The sequence below is a fragment of the Cnephaeus nilssonii genome (assembly GCF_951640355.1).
Source record: "Cnephaeus nilssonii genome assembly, chromosome: 8".
NCBI classification, from domain to species: domain Eukaryota; kingdom Metazoa; phylum Chordata; class Mammalia; order Chiroptera; family Vespertilionidae; genus Cnephaeus; species Cnephaeus nilssonii.
In genome coordinates this window covers 32064529-32085736 of record NC_137079.1, presented here as the reverse complement: position 1 = coordinate 32085736, position 21208 = coordinate 32064529, and the positions used below count along the sequence as shown (strand labels likewise).

The following is a 21208-nucleotide window of genomic DNA, read 5'->3' as shown; positions in this document are numbered from 1 at the left end:
GAGGACAGTTGGGGGGGACCAGGCCTGCGGGGAAGGACAGTTGGGGGGGGGACCTGGACCTGCAGGGGAGGGCAGTTGGGGGGGACTTGGGCTTGCAGGGAAGGGCAGTTGGGGGCACCCAGGCCTGCAGAGGAGAGCAGTTAGGAGTGACCAGGCCTACAGGGAAGGGCAGCTGGGGGGAACCAGGCCTGCAGGGGAGGGCCGTTGGGGGTACCAGGCCAGCAGGGGAGGGCAGTTAGGGGTGACCAGGCCTGCAGGGGAGGGCAGTTAGGGGTGACCAGGCTGGCAGGGGAGGGCAGTTAAGGGCAATCGGGCCGGCAGGGGAGAGCAGTTGGGAGTGATCAGTCCTGTAAGGGAGGGCAGTTGCGGGGGACCAGGCCTGCAGGGGAGGGCAGTTAGGGGTGACCAGGCCGGCAGAGGAGGGCAGGTAGGGGCAATCGGGCCAGCAGGGGAGCAGTTAGGTGTCAATCAGGCTGGCAGGGGAGTGGTTAGGAGATGATCAGGCTGGCAGGCAGAAGCTGTTCGGGGCAATCAGGCAGGCAGGCAGGCGAGCAGTTGGGAGCCAGCAGTCCTGGATTGTGAGAGGGATGTCCCAGGTTGGAGAGGGTACAGGCTGGGCTGAGGAACACACACACACACACACACACACACACACACCATGCATGAATATCATGCACCAGGTCTCTAGTATAATATAAAGCCCCCTACAAACTTGAATACTGCAAACAAGCTCTATAAATTTGAATAATTAGGTCTCAGAATAGCAGGTAAAGTCTAAAAATGCTTTCTCTTTGTGTGCATATTAGGAGACCGATTGCCCTGAAGGTGAGATTTTAGAGTAACCAAGGGCCAAGTAGTCACACAGTTGTGAAAGTTGTGAAAAAAAATTGACAATTTTTTTTTTTGCTGCTCATATGAGGGACCTCAACTTTATCCTCTCTCTCTCCATATGGAGAGAGAGAGAGAGGGGATAAAGTTGAGGTCCCTCATATGATCAGCAAAAAAAAAATTGTCAATTAAGAACAATTATTCAAAAATCATGGGATATATATATATATATATATATATATATATATATATATATAAAAGATGAATGAAGAAAATCCACAATTGTAAAATTCTGAAACTCCTTACTACTGTAGGGAATCACAAGTCTCTCGGGATTTGCAGTATGAAATACATGATGTGATTCATTAGACTCACAAGATTTTTATGTAAAATTTAATTATAAATTCATTTCAGCTGACATATGAGTAAGGTGCTGGTAGGTGTCTCCCCATAGGTCACACCGCAGTAAACTCACATACTGGAGGCGTGTAAAAGGGCTACTCCATAAATAAGTTCCTTTTTTCCTATCTATGATACTTATTCATTTTCACAATTTATGATTCCTAGTCCTGCTGACTTTACCATCATCCCCATATCTCCTATGGCTGCAGATGAATTCCCACATTTTAGAATATGCTCTAAATATATATTAGAAAAAAAAATAACCTGCACCCGGCCAGCGATTGAGCTTCTGCCTATGAACCAGGAGGTCATGGTTTGATTTTGGTCAGGGCACATGCCCTGGTTGTGGGCTCAATCCCCAGTGTGGGACATGCAGGAGGTAGCTGATCAATGATTCTCTTCCATCATTGATGTCCTATCTCTCTCTGCCTCTCCCTTCCTCTCTGAAATCAATAAAAATGTTTTGTTTTGTTTTGTTTTGTTACAATTAACCTGCATGTTGGGGTCAAGCTGGTGTGCTAGTTTTGTAGCATTAGGAGTCAGGGGCCATTAGAGGGGCTTCGTCCCTCAGGCCATGGACTCATGGACTTCTAATCCATAATCACAAAGGTGGTGACACTCTTAGTAACAAACCGGCCATCAGCAGTGGCTCTGGTCCCATTTATGCCATTGTGACAGTAGCTCAAAGTACCCTATACAGTAGCCACTAATAACTGTGGCTATTTACATTTAAAGTAATGAAAGTTAATACAATTTAAAATTCAGTTATTCAGTCATTCCTCATAGTCTCCACTGGTATGGAATTTCCCATCATCACACAAAGTTCTCAGAGAGCACTGATTCTAAGAGTTACATGTCTTTACCACAGGGGCAGTACAGTCAGGCCTCACTTAATGCCGCCCATAGTTCTGTGACGTTAAGCAAAAGGAGGTATAATGAAACCAGTTTTACAATAGGCTAATGGATATAAAACAAGAATTAGGTTTCTGTGGCATCTCATCAACTATCAAAACCATGCTGTATGGAATGCCTTTCTTTGAGTACCTGCTGTACTGAGTTTTTTGCACCTAGTAAGATATCACAAATTTATCCTTCTTCTGCAAAAGTTAAGAAGAAAATCTGATCACTACTTAAAATTCTCTATGAACCCTGGTTTCATAGGAACAGGGACCAGGATTGAGGTCAGTCAGTTCATTATCTGAGCCATTTCTGAGGGCCTCTTAAAAATAAGTTCAAGTTCTTTTCTTTTAAAAATAAAGCTGCTAATCAATTCAGAATGTTCTAGAATGAATGGAGATCTGATTGGAGAATGAAAAGTCTTAGAGAAACCAATAATTAGTTACATTAAAGTCTTAATCTTTGTGACCAGTCTTGATCTTATTAACACATGACTTTCCTATAGGATTTTATGCAATAACAAGTGGCCATAAAGAGGGGCAGGCGAGAGGGCTCATTGCTTTTTTTCCTTTTCTTACTACCTTTGTACCTGAGAATCTTGAAACCCTTTTATGGGCCAGTAAATTTTAATGCTTGTTTGCAAACTATTAACAAGCTAGAGCCAACTATTTGAAAGTACTGTTTTTAAAAAGTCTGGGGTTGGGCTTTGCAAACAGTGACTAAGAAAAGGAGACTAGGGCCTGGCTTCACTTTCTCTTTGCTAGGGGGCTCCCAGTTCCATTACTTTCTGGAGAGAAGAGTTGATTCTCTAAATCCAAAGTCCATGCTTTCTCCCAAACACAGTGATGACTAGATGATGAAATGGTAAAAGAAAGGATTTTTCTTGGGCAACTGTAGCCTCCATCGTCTTACTCTCTGTGGCCTGACCTCCACAGCCACCTTCCCTGCAGATTCCAGCAGTCCATTCCTTATAAATTATACATTGAGGAATCATTTTTTTTTCATGGCCATACAGCTCCATTCTCAACAAAATGCTATTTATAATATATAGATAGATACAAGAGTGGTTCAGCTGTGGGGCTTCATTTGGAAATAATGTTCTGTTTCTTTTCTTTTTGACTGTCTTATTTATATCTTTATTCTAGACAGCACTTGCCACATGGTAGGCACTCAATAAATACTTAACTGAACGAATACATTTATTGAATGTTATAGAAATATATTTCTTTGTGCTGCTTTCATTAAAGCAGAATTAGCTTTCTATCAATAAATCAAAATGAGCACAATTTGGCAAGGTTCAAAATGTCCCCTGGAGATTTGTTGGATTTGGTTTGTCAACATATTTTTTAGCAGATGCCCCTTTATAATTTTTTTTTCTATTACCCAAAATTTGACAGAAATTAGGTCTTCTGTGAACACTGTCCCGAGAATGCATTACTGGACATAACATGAGAACATGACTGCATGTTTTACAATTTATGATGCATTTTCACATTCAACACGTATTAACTAAGTGCATTTCATGAGTTTGGCTCTTCCCTGAAGAGGCCAGTGGGGATGATAAATGGGTAAACAAATTATGAGATAAGCAGAGTAATAGCAAAGAGAACAGGATGGTATGGGACAGAGCAAATGGGGCTAATCCTGGCTGGGAAATGAGGAAGGATCTGGAAGGACATTTAAGTGGCATTATGCCTGTAGAATGGGTAAAGATGGGATGAGAACAAGGACTACACACACACACACACACACACACACACACACACACACACAAAGTGATGTAACAAGGTTGGAGTATATCAGCTCAGTAGGAGCTCTTTTTGTCCAATGGGTAGCTGGTTGTAAGTTGATATCACTTTCACTCATGTATGCAGAGGGCCACCAGGCATTTATTTAGGCATCCTTGGTGTCCTGTGCTAGGCACTAAGTTTTCTCTGAAACTAGGCAAAATCACACTGGAATAATTGGAATACAATTGATACATACACATGAGATACACATGTTTTCTCATTCCTTTTTTCAAGCCCCTCATTCCTTTTTTCTCATAGATTAATTATGTAGGTATCTTGTTCTCAATGAGAATGGGGCCAAATAGCCTGTGTCCTGGAGCAAATGGTGTTTTAAGTCACCCAACATGCCTTAACAACAGAGCCAAAGGGAAAGTATTTTGTACAAGAACATTTTTATCTCTTAACAAAACTTAAAATGACACAAGTCCCAAGATCATTGCCCAGTCACTCAGATAAGAGTCAAGTGTATGAAATGGTGAGACAGCTTGAGAATGTGGGGCTTAACCATTAAGTTACTGTTTGAACAGTAAGACTTGCCCTAAAGATGATCTATGACTATGAAATGTCTACCTGATATTGACATTTTACTCACAAATCTTAGGGCTAAAACATACTGTTAAGAAAACTCTTAATGTAAACCCATTTTTAATGGCCCTCAAATTCGTATTTGCAAATGAGCTATTAGTACGCTCTTGGGTGGACACACACACACACACACACACACACACACACACACACACACACAAACACACACACAAAGAAATGGCCATAAACCAAATTATTCTTTAATTCTGTAACCTTGGTGTTCTAATTTTAATTTGTGAAGTACTAAGCTTTCAAGTCCCCACCCCCACGGATTATAACTTAGTGATTATGGAATATGACAGGAATTGTGCTATCTACATCCTCAATAAAGCACCTCAGGTGACTTGATATCGCTGAACCCCTGATCATACTCAAAGAAACCCTGTTCTATCATTCATGATTAATTTCTGGTTCTGTAGTAATAAGATAATGATGACAACAGCCAGCACTTACTTAGTATTTATAATGTGCTGGGCATTATGCTAAGTATCTTCAATCTTTAAAACTACTCATTGGAATGGGATATCATTGTGACCCATCTATAGATGAGGACACTGAGTCAGGGTGCAGTGGTGTAGCCTGTCACACGTCACTTACCCAAGGCAGTCATAGCCTAGAGGCCATGACTTTATTTCTAATACTTTAATTTTAAAAAGAAAGCTTTTCTCTGCATCTCGAGAAAACCTTGAGAGAATATCATATCAGTTATCTATTATTGCTTAACTACTCATCCAAAACATGGTGATTTAAATCAAGCAGGGTTATTTTAGTACTATCTCTCAGGTTCTGGGTGTGTAAACTAGGCTCATCTGGGTGGCTCTTACTTGAGGTCCTTCATAAAGCTGCACATGCTGGCTGGAATCCTCTGAAAGCTGGGACCTCACACGTCTGGTACCTCAGCTGTCTGGGGGCCTAGGGCTGCTAGGGCCCTGTATCTCTAGGTGGTCTCTCCACGTGGTTTGTGCAGCATGGCAGCTCAGGGTAGCTGGACTTCCTGGAGAATCAATTATTCAAAGGCACATGCTCCAGGAAAGAGAGCACCTGCTGTGAGCCAGCCTTGGGAGTCATGCAGCATCACCTCCACCACAGTCATGCGTCAGGCAGTCCCGCAGGCACATGCAGGCTTAGGGAGGAGAAAGAGATTCCAGCTCTTCATAGGACTGGAAACACTATGTATTGTGGCCAATTTTTTGGAAAACACAAATTGCCTTATCCACCCTCGGGACAAAAAACAGTTCACATCCTTTTCACATATAAGATGCACTTTCCTTCCCCCCCGCAAATTGTCCCAAAGCCTCATCCCATCAGCACACCAAGCTCAGGTGCAATGCCCAGATCTCATCATCTAAATCAGATTCAAGTATCCTGGCTGCTCCAGTAAGGCTCTTTAGGTGGATACCTCCTCCAGTATTGAACCTATGTATCTGAAGACCGGTGACCTATTCTCCACACAGCTAACATGCACTGGAGGGACAGGTCCAGGATGTTCCTGTTTAGTAAGGGGAAAGATGGGAGGCACACAGCAGGCTTTTTCACCGAACAGTTCTGAACAATACCATGAGTGAACAGTTCTGAACAATGCCTGTGCCCTGATTAGGGTTTTGTCCTCGTGCCTAGAAATGATTTTCCATGGGTCATAGGTCTATGCTTTGGACTCCTGGCTCACCTATAAATTGTAATTCCTAATCCACAAGATGTGACATGTTTAGGGCTGGTAGTTTTCTCAGCCTGCTTTCTGCTTATAAAATGTTGAGGCACCAGAGCCTCCTCATTCTGTATTAAGTCTTCTCCTTTCAATGCAAGATGATCCAATTCCTTTAAAAGCTTGGTGAGTTTCCTGTGAATTTATAATCTACTGCATTATTCAAAAGCCACATCCACAAGTCTCTCAGATAATTATCTTCTTTACTTTTGGGCTCTCTGCAAGACTTCTGTGCTGCAATACACTTACGATTCTTAGAAGTCCTGTGGTTTTGCTCCTTTGAACAGATCCATGAAGCATCACCTTAAATCTTCCTGACGTCTTAATAAAGGGTTTCATAGCCATGGTCTTGGCTCCATCTTTAGATCACGTTTTCCTGAAAATGCCCCAGATTTCATCTCTGCTTGAAAGTCATTTCTTAACTTGAGAATTATTTGCCATCAGGACAGCCTGGCAGTGAGATACATTAATTTTCAAACATAGGAAGTCCAGGATCCTTTACAGTTAGTTAATAGGTCTTTCTTAGCTTATCTCTTTACTCTCACATTTTACTATAGGCAGCTAGAAGAATCCAGGAGGCAGATTTTACACCCTACCTGAAAACCTCCTTAGCTACATCATTCAGTTCCCTAAGGGCGTTTTTCACTTTCCATATTACTGCAGGCGACAGTGTTGCTAAACTTTCCACAATGGCACAAGAAGGCTCATGTTTCCTCCAGCTTCCAGCATCTTCCTCACCTCCTTTTAAGATCTTTCTTAGGATCAACACGCTTCTGCTCACATTGTCTTCAAGAACTTCCCAAAGCTACTGCCACCCTTTTAAAACTTTATAGTAGCACTCCACTTTCAGGTACCAATATCTGTGTTAGTTGCCTACTGCTGTGTAACAAAGCACTCCAAAATTTAGTGACTTTAACATTTGTAGCCTTTTTTCTCTCTTACAGTTCTAGTAGTTGTCTGGGCTCAGCCAACCAGTGATTACACAGGATCTCTCACAGCAGTAGTGAGAGTTTGGGGGCTGGAATCCTCCAAAGCCTCAATTATTAGATTTTTGGTGTCTGGGCTGAGGAAACACAGATAGCTGAGAGCTGAAGCAAATGGAGCCTTCCTCATCACTCTCACCTCCATGTGGTCTCTCTACCTGTTCTGTAGAGCATGGGTCAACAGTCTCCTCACATAGAGATCGGGGCCATCAAGATAACGTGTTCCAGACAGCAAGAGCCAAGCAGAACCATACTACCTGTGATCCAGCCAGAAAGCAGGCAGCAGCCCGTTCCCCATATTTTATTTGTCAAGGGCAATCACAGAGGCCCTCCCAGTTTCAGGGTTCTGAAGAGCATGTGGGACTGAAAATATTGTTGAAGCCAGCTTTGGAAAATACAACCTGCCACAAATCCTTTAACTTATTTAAATCTTCAGAACAACTCTCTAATAGCAATGCTAACATTTTGTTTGGTTCCTTAACTTTCTAGGAGAAGCTTATGTTTAAGTAGGGTGGAAGCCTTCAGAATAATGCTTATTCATTACAGAATTGTGCATTTTGGGCCTTCTCTGCTCTTAAAAGTTGGCTGCTTTTGGGAACTGTGTATAATACTGGCTCACAAAGATGTCCATTGAGTTAGAAAATTAGCTTTGTTCTTTTCCATTCTCATTTGGATGTCTCCCGTTTGTTTCATGTTTCCAGTGTGCCAAAATATGAGCAAACACTTTACATACAATATCTATTTTATGCCTCTGAGATAATTACTGATCATTTTATGCATGACTATACTGAAGCTTAGAGAGCTTTGCCTGAAACCTCTTTTAATATTATCATTTGCACCATTGGTATCCTCCCCCCAACACACACAATTCTGTGACCCCTTTCATGGCCTGTTGTTTTTCATTTTCATAGCATATGTCATGTTCTAACATGCTAAAGAATTTATTCATTTGTTTAACTTATTTTTTATTGTCTGACACCTTCCACTAGGACAGAGGAAGGTAGGGAAAATTTCCTCTGTAATCACTAATGTGTTTCAGTAAATACTAGTCAAATGTATGACTCAACGAACAACTGCATGAATGAATGGTCCTGCTGAGATTTGAATCCAGATTTGACTGGAAACCTTTAAATATATATATTTTTTAATTATGGGATTTTGCCTTTTTTAACCTTTTTTGTTGAATTTATTAGGGTGACATTGGATAATAAAATTATATAGGTTTTGGGTGTACAATTCTATAACATCATCTGTACATCGTATTTAGTGTTCACCACCCCAAGTCAAGTCTTCTTTCATCATTACTTATCCTCCTTTACGCATTCTACCTCCCCACAACTCCCTTTCCTGCTGGTAATCACCATACTGTTTTCTGTGTCTATTAGGTTATTGTTTTGGGTTGTTATTGTTGGTTTTTGCTTAATCCCTTCAGCTTTTCCACCCAGGCCCCAAACTTCCCTCCCCTCTGACAGCTAGCAGTCTATTATCTGATTCTATGAGTCTGTTTCTATTTTGTTTGTTAGTTTATTAGATTCCACATATAGGTGAAATCATACTGTACTTGTCTTTCTCTAGCTGTCTTATGTCACTTAGCATAATACCTTTCAGGTCCATCCATGCTGTTGCAGAAAGAAGATTTCCCTCATTTTTATGGCCAAGTAGTATTTTTTTAAAAATGTATCACAGCTTTTTTTATCCACTCATCTACTGATGGGCACTTGGGCTGCTTCCAAATCTTGGCTATTGTAAATAACACTTCAATGAACTTAGAGGTACATATGTTCTTTTGAATTAGTGTTTCGGGTTTCTTTGGATAAATTCCCAGAAGTGGAAGCGCTGGATCATAAGGCAGTTTCATTTTTAACTTTTTGAAGTAACTCCATACTGCTTTCCCTAGGGGTTAATACCCAAAATTTACTAAAACCTTATAAAAGTCAACACGAAAAAAAAAATCTAATTTAAAAATGGGCAAAGAACCTGAATAGACACTTCTCCAAAGAGGACATACAGATGGCCAATAGACATAAAAAGATGTTCATCAAATAAATAAAAATTAAAACCACAATGAGATATCACCTCATATCTGTCAGAATGGCTATTGTCAGTAAATCAACAAACAGGAAGCATTGGTGAGGATTTGGAGAAAAGAGAACTCTGGTGAACTGTTGGTGGGAATGCAGATTGGTTCAGCCACTGTGGAAAGTAGTATGGAGTTAACTCAAGAAATTAAAATTGGAACTGCCTTATGACCCAGCGATTCCACTTCTGGAAATATATCCAAAGAAACCTGAAACACTAATTTGAAAGAATATATGTACCTTATGTTCATTGCAGTGTTATTTACAATAGCCAAGATTTTAAAGCAGCCCAAATGTCCATCAGTAGATGAGTGGATAAAAAGCTCTGGTACATTTATACAATGGAATACTACTCAGCCATAAAAAAGCCTTTAATATAATCCATTTAACTTTATTATATCCTCCAACCTGGGGACATTTACTGATGTCATATGTGTTGTCATAGTAAGAGAAAATCTGTCTTAAATAACTCAAGAACTCAGAAAAGTTAGATATGTTTTTATCAATAATTCTCACAGTAAAGTGCCAAATTAGTGACATAGTTTAAGATTTTTGAGTTTTGATATTTCAGTAAGACTTAATGTAATTTCCTAAAATTAACATCTCAGTTTCAGAGAAATTTTGTTTATTTAATAAATATCTATTATAATTTATAATAAACTATATTATAAAATAAATCTTGGGATTTTTAAAACTTAAATTTCAATAAATGTTTTAAAATAATTTCTAAATAGTTTTTCTGCCTCTTTTAAAATTAGTTGTTACTAATATTATGCTGATTTGTTTTTTTAAATATTTCCCTTTTTTTCAACTTCAGAAATTTCCACTTTAGAAGTTCATAGTTTTATATATAATTAATTACATATAATTGATATGAGAGAAAAAGAGGGGAAAGGAGAGAGAGAGGAAGAAACATCCATTTGTTTTTCCTTTCATTGATTGATTCCTGTATGTGCCCTGACCAAGGATCAGCCCGAAACCTTGGTGTATCGGTGATGACTGCTCTAACCAACTGAGCTTCCTAGCCACGGCTAGAAGATCTTAGTCTTACTTTTCCTGTTAAATATGTGTTTCTGTTAAGGATTCAAATATGCTGATTATTTATACAATTCACCCTTGGCATCATTTTAATAACAAAGTTCTTTAACGAAATAATAATCTCTTCATGCATGTAGGCGTTTTGTTTTGTTCATTTCATACCCTTGAAATAATCAAGCTTACTCATTTCCTACAAAAAGCATCCATTTGCCACGGACTAGCTCATTTGCTTGTTCTCCCTAGCTTTCCATTTTCTCATCTCTAAAGTCTCGGGGACCAGTTCAGCCTGTTCTCATGTCACACCTTTATCAGACCCTAAAAATACAGGTGTGGGTAGGTTCCAGCAGCTGCTCTGAAGTGTGTTCCCCTGCTGCTGGCCATATCCCTGGGCACTTACGGTTTGCACGTGGCTGATAATCCCTGGACCCCTTATGGTGCACCTAAGGTCTTCCTTCGTGATGGAAGTTATCCTGCAGCTCTGAGATCAAAACTCCCTTTCTAGTGGCAGTCTTGAGAAGTGTTGGCTGAGCTAGGATCATGGGGGTGGGGGTGGGGGGGGAGAGGGTTGGCGGAAGGGGAGATGCAGGCCTTTGTCTTGATCCTTGGGGACTTGCAGGAGCCCCGTGGGCAAGGACAGGCCCCGCCAGCCCCAGTCCTGTGCCGGTTTGGCCCTGAAGTCTTGCTAACACCTCCCGTGTCTGTTTATCCGCCTTCAGTTCTCACCCGGCCCAGACCGCACAGCGATGACTACAGCACCATGAAGAAGATTCCTCCTCGGAAGCCAAAGCGGAGTCCCCACACCAAGCTCAGCGGCTCCTCGGAGGAGATCTCGGGCGCCAGGCCCGGGGCGGTGGGGGTCCCAGGCACGCGGAACAGAGCCGGGGGCCCACAGTGCGCCCTGGGGGCCATCCTGGGGGTCCCCGCGCCTCCTGCGCCCCCCGCGCACTCTGAGACCGAGACAGAGCCCGAGCTGGAGCCCGTCTACATCGAGATGGTGGGCCATGCGGGCAGCCCCGACCAGGGGGAAGCGGTGTATGAAGAGATGAAGTACTTCGCGCCCCCAGAGGACGGGGGCAGCCAGGTGGCGGGCGCCTGGGCGCCAGTGTCCCTCCCGTTACTGTGTGAGCGTCCGAGCCCCATCACCTTGGAGGACAGAGCCGCCAGCTGCCAGACACCAGGGCCCTGCAAAGACACTTGCGACATCCCAGCCCCCTTCCCCAACCTGCTCCCTCACCGGCCCCCACTCCTGGTGTTCCCCCCAACCCCTGTCACCTGCTCCCCAGCCTCGGATGAATCGCCTTTGACGCCCCTAGAGGTGAAAAAGCTGCCAGTCCTGGAAACCAACCTCAAGTACCCTGTGCAGTCGGAAGGCTCCAGTCCTCTGTCGCCACAGTATTCCAAAAGCCAAAAGGGGGATGGTGACAGGCCCTCGTCCCCTGGCCTCCCTGTGTTTAACGGGTCTCACAAAGTCTCTCCGCCCCCCACGCCACCGCCGCCTCCTGCACCGCCTGCTGCTGCCCACCGCCACTTCACCTTCCCACCCGAGGCGGGCCCGGTGCACACCGCAAAGGCAGCCGCAAACCCAGATCTGCCCAAAGGGCAGCAAAAGCCAAACTCTGCTCCCGCAGCGGGCCCGTGCAGCTCCTTCTCCAAGGCTCCTCATTCCCCCGGGAAGGCAGCAGCTAGAGTGGACCATAAGAAGGCCAACTCCAACGCCTCCTCTCCAGTCCCCTACAGCCCGCCGAACTCCAGGCCTCTCAGCAGCCCCCTGGACGAGCTAACCAGCCTCTTTAACTCTGGAAGGAGCGTACTGCGGAAGTCTGCAGCGGGAAGAAAAATCAGGGAGCCTGAAGGTATGCTCATTGAGATGGATGATGGATATGGATGGATGGATGGATGGATGGATGGACGGACAGATGGGTGTTGGGGGATGTAGATGTACAGGTATACACATATACATATATACCTAATTTAAATAATGCTTGAGGTGATTGTGGAAGTCATTCAGAGAGAAATTTTATGCAACCAATATGGCCAAATAGGCAAGTATGAATATTTCCATTTTTCAGATGAAGGCTCATGATATAAAAATACATAGCATTAAAACTGGATTCAGTAAATTCTTATGAGTTGATATGTGTTAGAGCAAGGTTCAATTTTAGCTACTGATTATTTTCCCCCTCTAACAATACTTCTTTAGACCATGGAATTGGTATTTTTGTAGCATTCTACATTGTCTATTCCCATTTGATTTACATTTCAGTATTGACTCCTGTCTGGCCTTCTGTCTTGCTGTCTGTCTCACTTCCACTCCTGGTTTCTGGGATGATTACCTATTCAGTTACTATCTTACATGTGATATTGCTCACATTTATATTGTTTCATATGAATGACTTTCTTCTGCTCATATTCCACCTGAGTAACATTTAACTCAGTCCTACTAAATCTGTGTCTTCTCAGCCTAAGGCTTGGTTTGCACTGACAGTCCACTCAAGTGTGCTCAGTGCCATGATGTGGCAGCCTGAATGGTGTATATATATACACTAGGGGCCCGGTGCATGAAATTCGTGCACTGAGGGTGGGGGGTCCCTCAGCCCAACCTGCCCCCTCTCACATACTGGGAGCCCTCAGGGGATGTCCTACTGATGGCTTAGGCCCAAGTCTGGCCTCCCTTTGTGGGAGGCAACTAGGCTGGTCAGGGGAAGGCACCAGCCCCATCACCCTGCTGCTGCAGCCACTGCCAGTCACCACAGCCACCAAGGTGTTTTCATCAACATGACTCCAGTCCCTTCACCAAGAAAAAATGACAACTTTCTTTAGGCATTTTCAAGATGTGTCTTTCATAGGATATGCATTTCTTTCTTTCTTTCTTTCTTTCTTTCTTTCTTTCTTTCTTTTATCCTCACCTAAGGATATATTTCTATTGACTTTTAGAGAATGTGAAAGAGAAAGGGAAAGACTGAGAGAAACATCAAAGTGAGAGGAACACTTTGATTGGTTGCCTCCTGCATGAGCCCTGATCTGGGCCCCGGCCAGGGAGGAGCCTGCAACCTAGGTACATGCCCTTGATCAGAATCAACCCAGACCCTGCTGTGGGCAGGCCGAGGCTCTATCCACTGAGTCAAACTGGCTAGGGCAGGATATGACATTTCTTAGCTCTCCAGCAGCGGACCTTAATTTTTTTCTCCAAAAGTGTGGTGGAAAAACCCTAGATCAGCTTTTTGGATTACCCAAGTTACTAAGAATATTACCAGTGGCATACAGGAAGCTTAGCCAATGTGCAGTCAGAAAAGGTGTTTCCTCTATAGTTCACACCAATCACCGGCTGTGCCCTACCCAAGCCTAAAGCCTCTGGCCAAAGCTTTAGGCCTGGGCAGGGGACCCCAGCTCCCTGCAATCCACCACAGGAGCAGACCCCCTCACAGGAGCGGACCCCCAGTTGCCTGCGATCCATCGCAGGCTCCCCGCTGGTGCCCAAGGCCGGAAAAGCCTCCAGCGGATGGTTTCCTGGTGGGCGTGGCTGGTGGGCGTGGCTTGTGGGTGTAGTGGAGTGATGGTTAATTTGCATATTACTCTTTTATTAGGTAGGATGGTATATATGTGTGTGTGTATATATATATATATATATATATATATATATATATATATATATACATACTAGAGGCCCGGTGCACGAGATTCGTGCACTGGTGGGGGGGTCCCTCAGCCCGGCCTACACCCTCTCACAGTCTAGGGCTCTCACAGTCTGGGACCCCTCGCTCCTTACCACCCACCTGCAGCAGAGGTAGGAGAGGCTCTTGCCACAGCTGCTGTGCTCACCAGCCGTGAACCTGGCTTCTGGATGAGCGGTGCTACCCCTGTGGGAACACACTGACTGGCGTTGAGCGTCTGCCCCTGGTGGTCAGTGCGTGTCATAGCGACTGGTCATTTCACCATTCGGTTGATTTGCATATTAGGCTTTTATTATATAGGAGATATATATATATATATATATATATATATATATATATATATAGTGTTCATAAAAGCAAAATGTAACTAACAACAACAGAAAAAGCCAATTGTAAGTAATGACATGCTACTTCATTCAGATGAAGTTGCCTTTATGTGCCAAAGGTTTCATTTTGGCAGATTATATAAGGGGAGCGGGGAGGGGGGGTGGCATTAACCAAGGAACTTACATACATATATGCGTAAACCCATGGATACAGACAATAGTGTGGTGAAGGTCTGGGGGTGGGGTGGGAGTAAGGTAGAGAAGGTCAATGGGGGGAAAAAAAGGGGACATCTATAATTCTTTCAACAATAAAGATAATTTTTTTAAATCCCAGATATAAAATGTGGAAATATTTAAACTTCTCTATCCTATACTTTTTTAAGATTCAAAATAAAACTAAGCTCTTGTTAGGGGCCAGGGGAAGAATCTAGTCATCTTTCAAAAAAAATAATTGTAAGACTTTAATAGAAATCCAAAATATTTCCCAATGTTCCATATTTTGGGGGAAAATTGCATAAATATACAGCATCTTTTCTTTTTTTCAAAATATATTTTTATTGATTTCAGAGAGGAAAAGAGAGGGTGAGAGATAGAAACATCAATGATGAGAGAGAATTGTTGATTGGCCTCCTCCTGCACGCCCCACAATGGGGATTCAGCCTACAACCTCGGCTGTGCCCTGACCAGGAATGAACCATGACCTCTTGGTTCATAGGTACATGCTCAACCACTGAGCCATGCCAGCTGGGCTACAGCATCTTTTCTTTAAAGAAATTGTAGCAGGTCCCTTGAGTTATGATGCTGTTAACCTGAGGTAGATGGCAACTATTAACATCCTCACTTTATAGAAATGGAAAACTTCTAGGTGAAGAGGCTAAATACCTTCCTTAGGATCATGTGGTAGAATTGGAAGTAAAATTTTGACTTACGTTATAACATTTTATGTATACATTAGCCTGCTCTTTCCCCTAGAGAAAATACATAAATGTTAGCTTACATTATTTAATTAGGAAAATTACATTAGTTACAAAAGCTCTAGAAAATTGAGAAAGCAGTCTGAATAAGTGAAAAGTAGGTCAAGGCTAAGAACACTTAGCAAATGAATGAATAACCTACTTCCTATTTATTCTTCAGACAAGCTAATTGTTTGTTTAGCTAACAATTTGTTCTTAATTATAGGCCATTAATAAATGAAATTGTCCTTGTAAATAGGAGAATGTTTGAATTTCACAAGTCATATGTTTCATTCCAGGGACAAAATGGAATCTATGAGTAAAGCATTAAATGAAAAAATTAGCATTTGCTTTTAGAACTAAAAGTTTATTAAAACCTCATAAACCTCATTTTACTATAGATGGGGCTTGGGTGAATTCTTCTTGGCTCTATTTAAGGAAGTGAAGTTAATGCATTTCTAGATAGGCCTCATCACTTGGAAAACCCTATGTATAGGATTTAGAGCCTTGTGAGAATTACAGTGAGGCCTCTGGGCATGGTGCATGAATTTGCTGATTGTACTTTCCTATGGTGGCCACTAACCAGTATTTGAGAACACACATTAAAACCTCAGGTACAACATTGTTAGTTCAACTCTAAAATTATAAAACATCTATTTTTCTACTGTGGGCTTTTACAAAACACTTTTTAATTTGAAAAGATTCCTTTGAGCCACTTAGGACATTCTCATAAATATATAAATTAGCAACTCCTGTCCCAGCATAGTAGCTATAATAACAGAAAACTTAGCAATGTGAGACTGGGTCATCCTCACACATCAGATCACGGGAGTTACAACTATACAGTTGAGAACTGTGTGATTCTTGATGGGCTCTGATGTGAGAAATAAGTTTACAAGTTTTTTGTGTTTGCTTTTTTTTTTTTTGTGTGTGTGTGTGTGTGTGTTGTTGTTGTTGTTGTTGTTTTTAAGAATGTAAAGGGGGGTAAAGATAAGATGTAGATGAAAAAAAAAGTCTTAATGCTGGAGCTAATCACTGGAGCTGCATATATGATTATTAAGGTTTACATAATTGGATCCTTAAGTCAGTAATCCATTCTCTTCTGAATGAATTGAATGGCTGTTATTAATGACTTACTGTAGTCTTGGGACTTCTTCCCTTTAAGGTTTTAAATCTTCTACTTTACCTGCTTTATATTTAAAGATGTTCTTATTTTCATCTGAAATAGCTTTCTTACCAAATCACCCAGTGGGTGGCTAATTCACCCTCAAGGCACCTAAATTAATTACAGCTCATTTCTTATACAGCTGTGATATGGGGACACCTTTTTTTGTGTGTGCAAATTTTGAAGAATGGTTCAAAATCTCCTCACGTCTTTGGAAAGTGACCTTGAGGAAATTGAACTGCTCATTATTATCCTGCTATAGGTATTTCCAGTTAAAACATAAAATACAATGAGTTGTGTATAAGAGATGAGGTCCTTTGGTGTGTAATTCTGCTTCATCAGTACGCCATAAACTTGAATGTAATGATTCATAAATATTATGTTCCTTAAAACAGTTCATTTTCTATAGACACTTAAATATTCCATTTGAGCCATAGAGAATCACACTACATCTAAGAGTCCAGAATGCACCTATAGACAAAATGTGGCTGTGCAGATGATAGATGTGACTGCAGCCTGAGAGGAAATATGTGAGCAGCAAGGAGCTGCAGTGCTCACTATGCCCCAGGCATTGTTTTAATAACCTGTTTCATTCTCACAAGACTAAAGATACCTGCTGCTATTATCTCCATTGTACAGATGGAAAAATTAAGTCACAGAGAGATTAATTTACTTCCTCAAAGTCACCCTGCTCATAAAAGACACAGAATGACTTGGACACAATAATTCTGTCCCCGGTGGACAGAATTCTCTTAGCTACATACACAAGGGTGCCTAGGACTGGACTGTAGAGGGGAAAAAAAACACACCAAGAATAAGGTTTTAAAATTCATATTTGCTCACCTAAGGTGCAGTAAGTTAAGAGTCATCCAATTTAGATGAAGACAACTGTTCCACAAACTCAAATATGCCAAACATGTACTTTACGGCTCATGGGTGTACATATACAATTTTGGAATACCATATGGGAGCCACTTGGCCCTTAAAATTAAGAATGACTAAATGTTTAATTATCTATGTCTTTCTAGATACAATTATTCCATATATTCACAAAATGTTTTCCATATGTAATATGGCTAATATTATCATGCTAATTATTTCTAGTTGCCTAGTTTCAAATATTGTGAGAGCTGATTCAAGTGCAAGGGAAGATTCATTGTCTTGCTTAGGCCACTAGGGTGCTCTATTGCTCCAAATGGCATTACATCGTCTAGTTGCATGTATCTAGAACATGAAATAAAAGAAACATGTTATTCTCCACTCATTGAAAACGATCAAGATGATAGAACATTGACAAAAATGCAGCACACCTCAGGAATCTGGAGAAGTGGAGGAGAGCCAGGCTGAATTAAGGAAAAATCTGAATCACAGAATATATGTATTTTTTAATTGTCTCATTGCTTTCTGATACTGTGCATCCTTAGTTTGTAAGATATAGATAGGTAGTTAAAGTGATGTCAACAAAAATAACGTGTAATGTTTCTTTGCATATAGTAGCTGGTTATTAAACACTTAGTAAAAAACTTGGTTAAAAAACAGCAATTTGACATATAAATATATTTGATAGATTTAGCCCTTTTGGCATTTTTACTTAGGAATTACTTAAGATAAGTGGAAATTACTGTTAATTTCCAAATATTTTATTGCATAAACATTTTGAATAAGAATGGAGGTTTTAAGTCAGAGTATTATATAAGCAGTTTTTTTTTTTTGTTTTTTTTTTTTACAATATGTTATTTTCATTCTGCAGGGTCATTTGTTTAACAAGGAATTCTTTTTAAAGTTGGCTCAGTGGAAAATTTCAACATTTACGAAAGTAGAGAGAATAGATTAATGAATTTTGTCCATGGCCAACCCTATTTTATCTCTTCTCTTCCCAGTTCCCTCCTCCACTATTGGATTCTTTTGAAGTACATCCCAATGTCAAATCAATTTATTAATAAATACTTATAAATATTTTATTATATAAGTTCTTTAAAAAAAAAACAAAGATTTATTATTAAGTTACTTTAGTACAGAGAGATCTTTGGTGAGCATTTCATATCTCAGCCATTCCCCTAACTTCATAGTTACCCTAACGATGCCCAAACCCACATCTCTAGCCCTGCCCCAAACTCTGGATCACCTGTTTACCTTCCTCTGTTCATCTTCACTTTAATGGCCCACACACATCTCATACTCAACCAGGGCTAAGTTAATTCGTTACCCTTTCTCTCACTCCTTCCCAGTCTATAAACTGGCACCCCTTCCACAGAACCTGTGCTTCGTTCTAGTAAAAAAACAAAACAAAATCAAACAAACAAACAATAACAAAAAAGCACATGATGCTGCTGCTCACGACAGAAGCCTGCCCCTAGAAGCCATGCCATCACTTTTTCATGACAGAAACAAAATAATTCTCGGGGGTTAGCTTTCCCCAAAAACAACACTGCCCTGCCAAATGTTCCACATAGGCTTTGAGACACAAACCCAGACATGGGCAGCTGGTGCAGACTACCCCTTCTCTCACCATCCAAAAAGTGTAGAGTTCTAAGTATTGCATCTAAACAGACTTATGTATGGAAGATCAACGTTCCCAAAGACACACAATTGCATCTTAAATTAGCATTCTCTGAGGTTTAGATGCTTCTCTGAAAAATTAAGTACCGTTACTTATTCATTGTTAAGGAACAAGAAGAAAAATGCTTAAAACTCACTGAAATATCAAGGAATTACTGGCCGTAATCTATGACTTGTTCGTGGAAAGTGTTTGTAAATTGCCATTCTCTGCTCCTGTGCTTGAGACAGAACTTTCTGCACTGTCTTCATTGAATCGCTGACACATTCTAATGAGATTGCAGAATAAGAAACTCGTCTGCCTTTATGCAAATCTGGCCATTCCTTAATGGGATGCAGAGCTTGACATCCCGTAGGCTTCTTGCTTATACAGAGGCTCTCTTAGCACTATATGCTGTGCAGAGCTGTTAATCTTTCTCACTCCCTGCAAGCTTTCTCTCCATGGTGATTTATTTGTAAGGGGTGGTGGCCCGAGGCTTCATGAAAATTATAAAGGGCGTGGACAGAACAAGCACATAGTTTACTGATGTGTTGCTGTCTGCATTCCTGCCTCACATAAAGTCTCCTTCCTGTGAAAGTAAGGCATTCCTCTGCATTCTGGAACCATTTTGAATCAACGCTAAATTCCCCTCATTTTCCAAATGAGTAAGTCCTTTGGGAAGACAAGCTTAATATCCCCAGAGAAGCAAGTTCCCCATTTATCACTAAGTGAATTGGGCAACGATTAGCCTGCTAAAGTTTCTTTTCCTGCCATGTTAATGAACCTGGCCTTTGACGTAAGGAGAATATATCTGTGTGTGAGAAAAGAGTATTTTCACCAAGTTCTTGATCCCTGTGCAGTAACAGAGAGTATCTACATTTGGAACTTGCAGCTATACAGTGGTTCTAACTCCCCAAATGTTTCATTCATCTCCACTTAGAAGTAAGCTTTCAATTTTAATAAAGTGATCATTAGCCAAATTTACTTATGTTCAGAGCATATTAATTGGATGTTTCTAAAATGAGTTTTTGATTTTGAATGTTTGTGAATGTTTTGAACGTTTGTAACAATTTTCTCATAATTTACAGCACCTTCTCCCTATAAATACCCAGGAATTCACACAGAGAAATTGTGCAACCAGGGGCCTGTAAATGGGACTTGCATTAACTTGTAGAGCTAATTCCCTATAGTCATCCAATAAGCCTTCGTTTAATGTAAACACAGGGCCTGTTCCTGGGAATCCAAAAAACCAAGAAAGAAATCTGGCTGTCACAGACAGTATAGGAGACAGACATGCTTGTCAATGAGTGAAATTCTAATGGAGGAGAGAGGCTTTAGTTCAGAGGTCATAAACTGTTAGTGGGTCCAGATTTGAGCCCCAAGTGGCCCCTGAACCCCATCAAATGTGTACACATGGTATCCTTACTGGCCCGTGAGAGTCTAGGAAAGTCTGGCTGAGCAGACAGGTAATCAGGAAGAGCAATGAATAATAACAAGTGGATGGAGTTTTCCAAGTGCAGAAGTAGAATAGACATGGCAGCCAGAAGAACCAATAAGACATGCAGATTCAGTGTACATGGTCCTTTTAGGATACAGCTGTGAATGTTGAGGGAAAAAGAGAGAGAAGAGAAGGCATTACTTGCCTTGCATGGAATCAGAGCAAGATAAGCTTTCTGCCTGGGAGCTCCATGACGAAACCCTGGATTATCTCCGTTTGTTTCTCTTCCTCACATGGGAATTCAGTATTAACTTATAGGATCTCTGCTATAAAGAGTGCAAAAGGCCAGAGGAGGAAAATGAACCAAAATGATAGTGGTAATTCTAGGTATGAGCGTGTGACCTCATATATACTCAGAAATGCTATGGAACATTTATTAATGGTAGTGTGTTCATAATATTAATAGCTAGTATTTGTAAGTGACTCTTTTCTGTTGGTGAATCATATTGACATCTCTTTCCTCCCCCAATCCTCCCCTCTCTGTCAGGCAAGTGAAGCAGGTGAACCCTTTTTACTAATGAGCAATCTGAGACTTTAAGGGATTAAGTGATTTTCCCATAATCACAGAAATTAATGAGTCTCAGAGTCAGGAATCAACCATGTCTCCTTTCTCCCAAACCCTGGATTCTTTGTGTTATGTCATTCTCATTCTTCAAGCACGATTAATTTTTTTTTCAAATGATATCAAGTCTCAGAAAGTAATTCCCTTCTGAAGTCAAACATAAAGTCATTACCATGAAAAGATATGGGATAAAA

The 21208-nt window shown here is 41.2% G+C and overlaps 1 protein-coding gene across 1 annotated transcript in view; it reads left to right on the top strand.

Moving 5' to 3' along the window:
- Window positions 1-21208, top strand: part of MYO16 (myosin XVI) — a gene marked incomplete at its 5' end in the record, with an annotated part of 447953 nt that overhangs the window by 360360 nt on the left and 66385 nt on the right. The window contains one exon of the mRNA XM_079779480.1: window positions 11020-12156. Within this exon, the coding sequence (XP_079635606.1) occupies window positions 11020-12156 (1137 nt within the window). The remainder of the gene's footprint in view (window positions 1-11019; window positions 12157-21208) is intronic.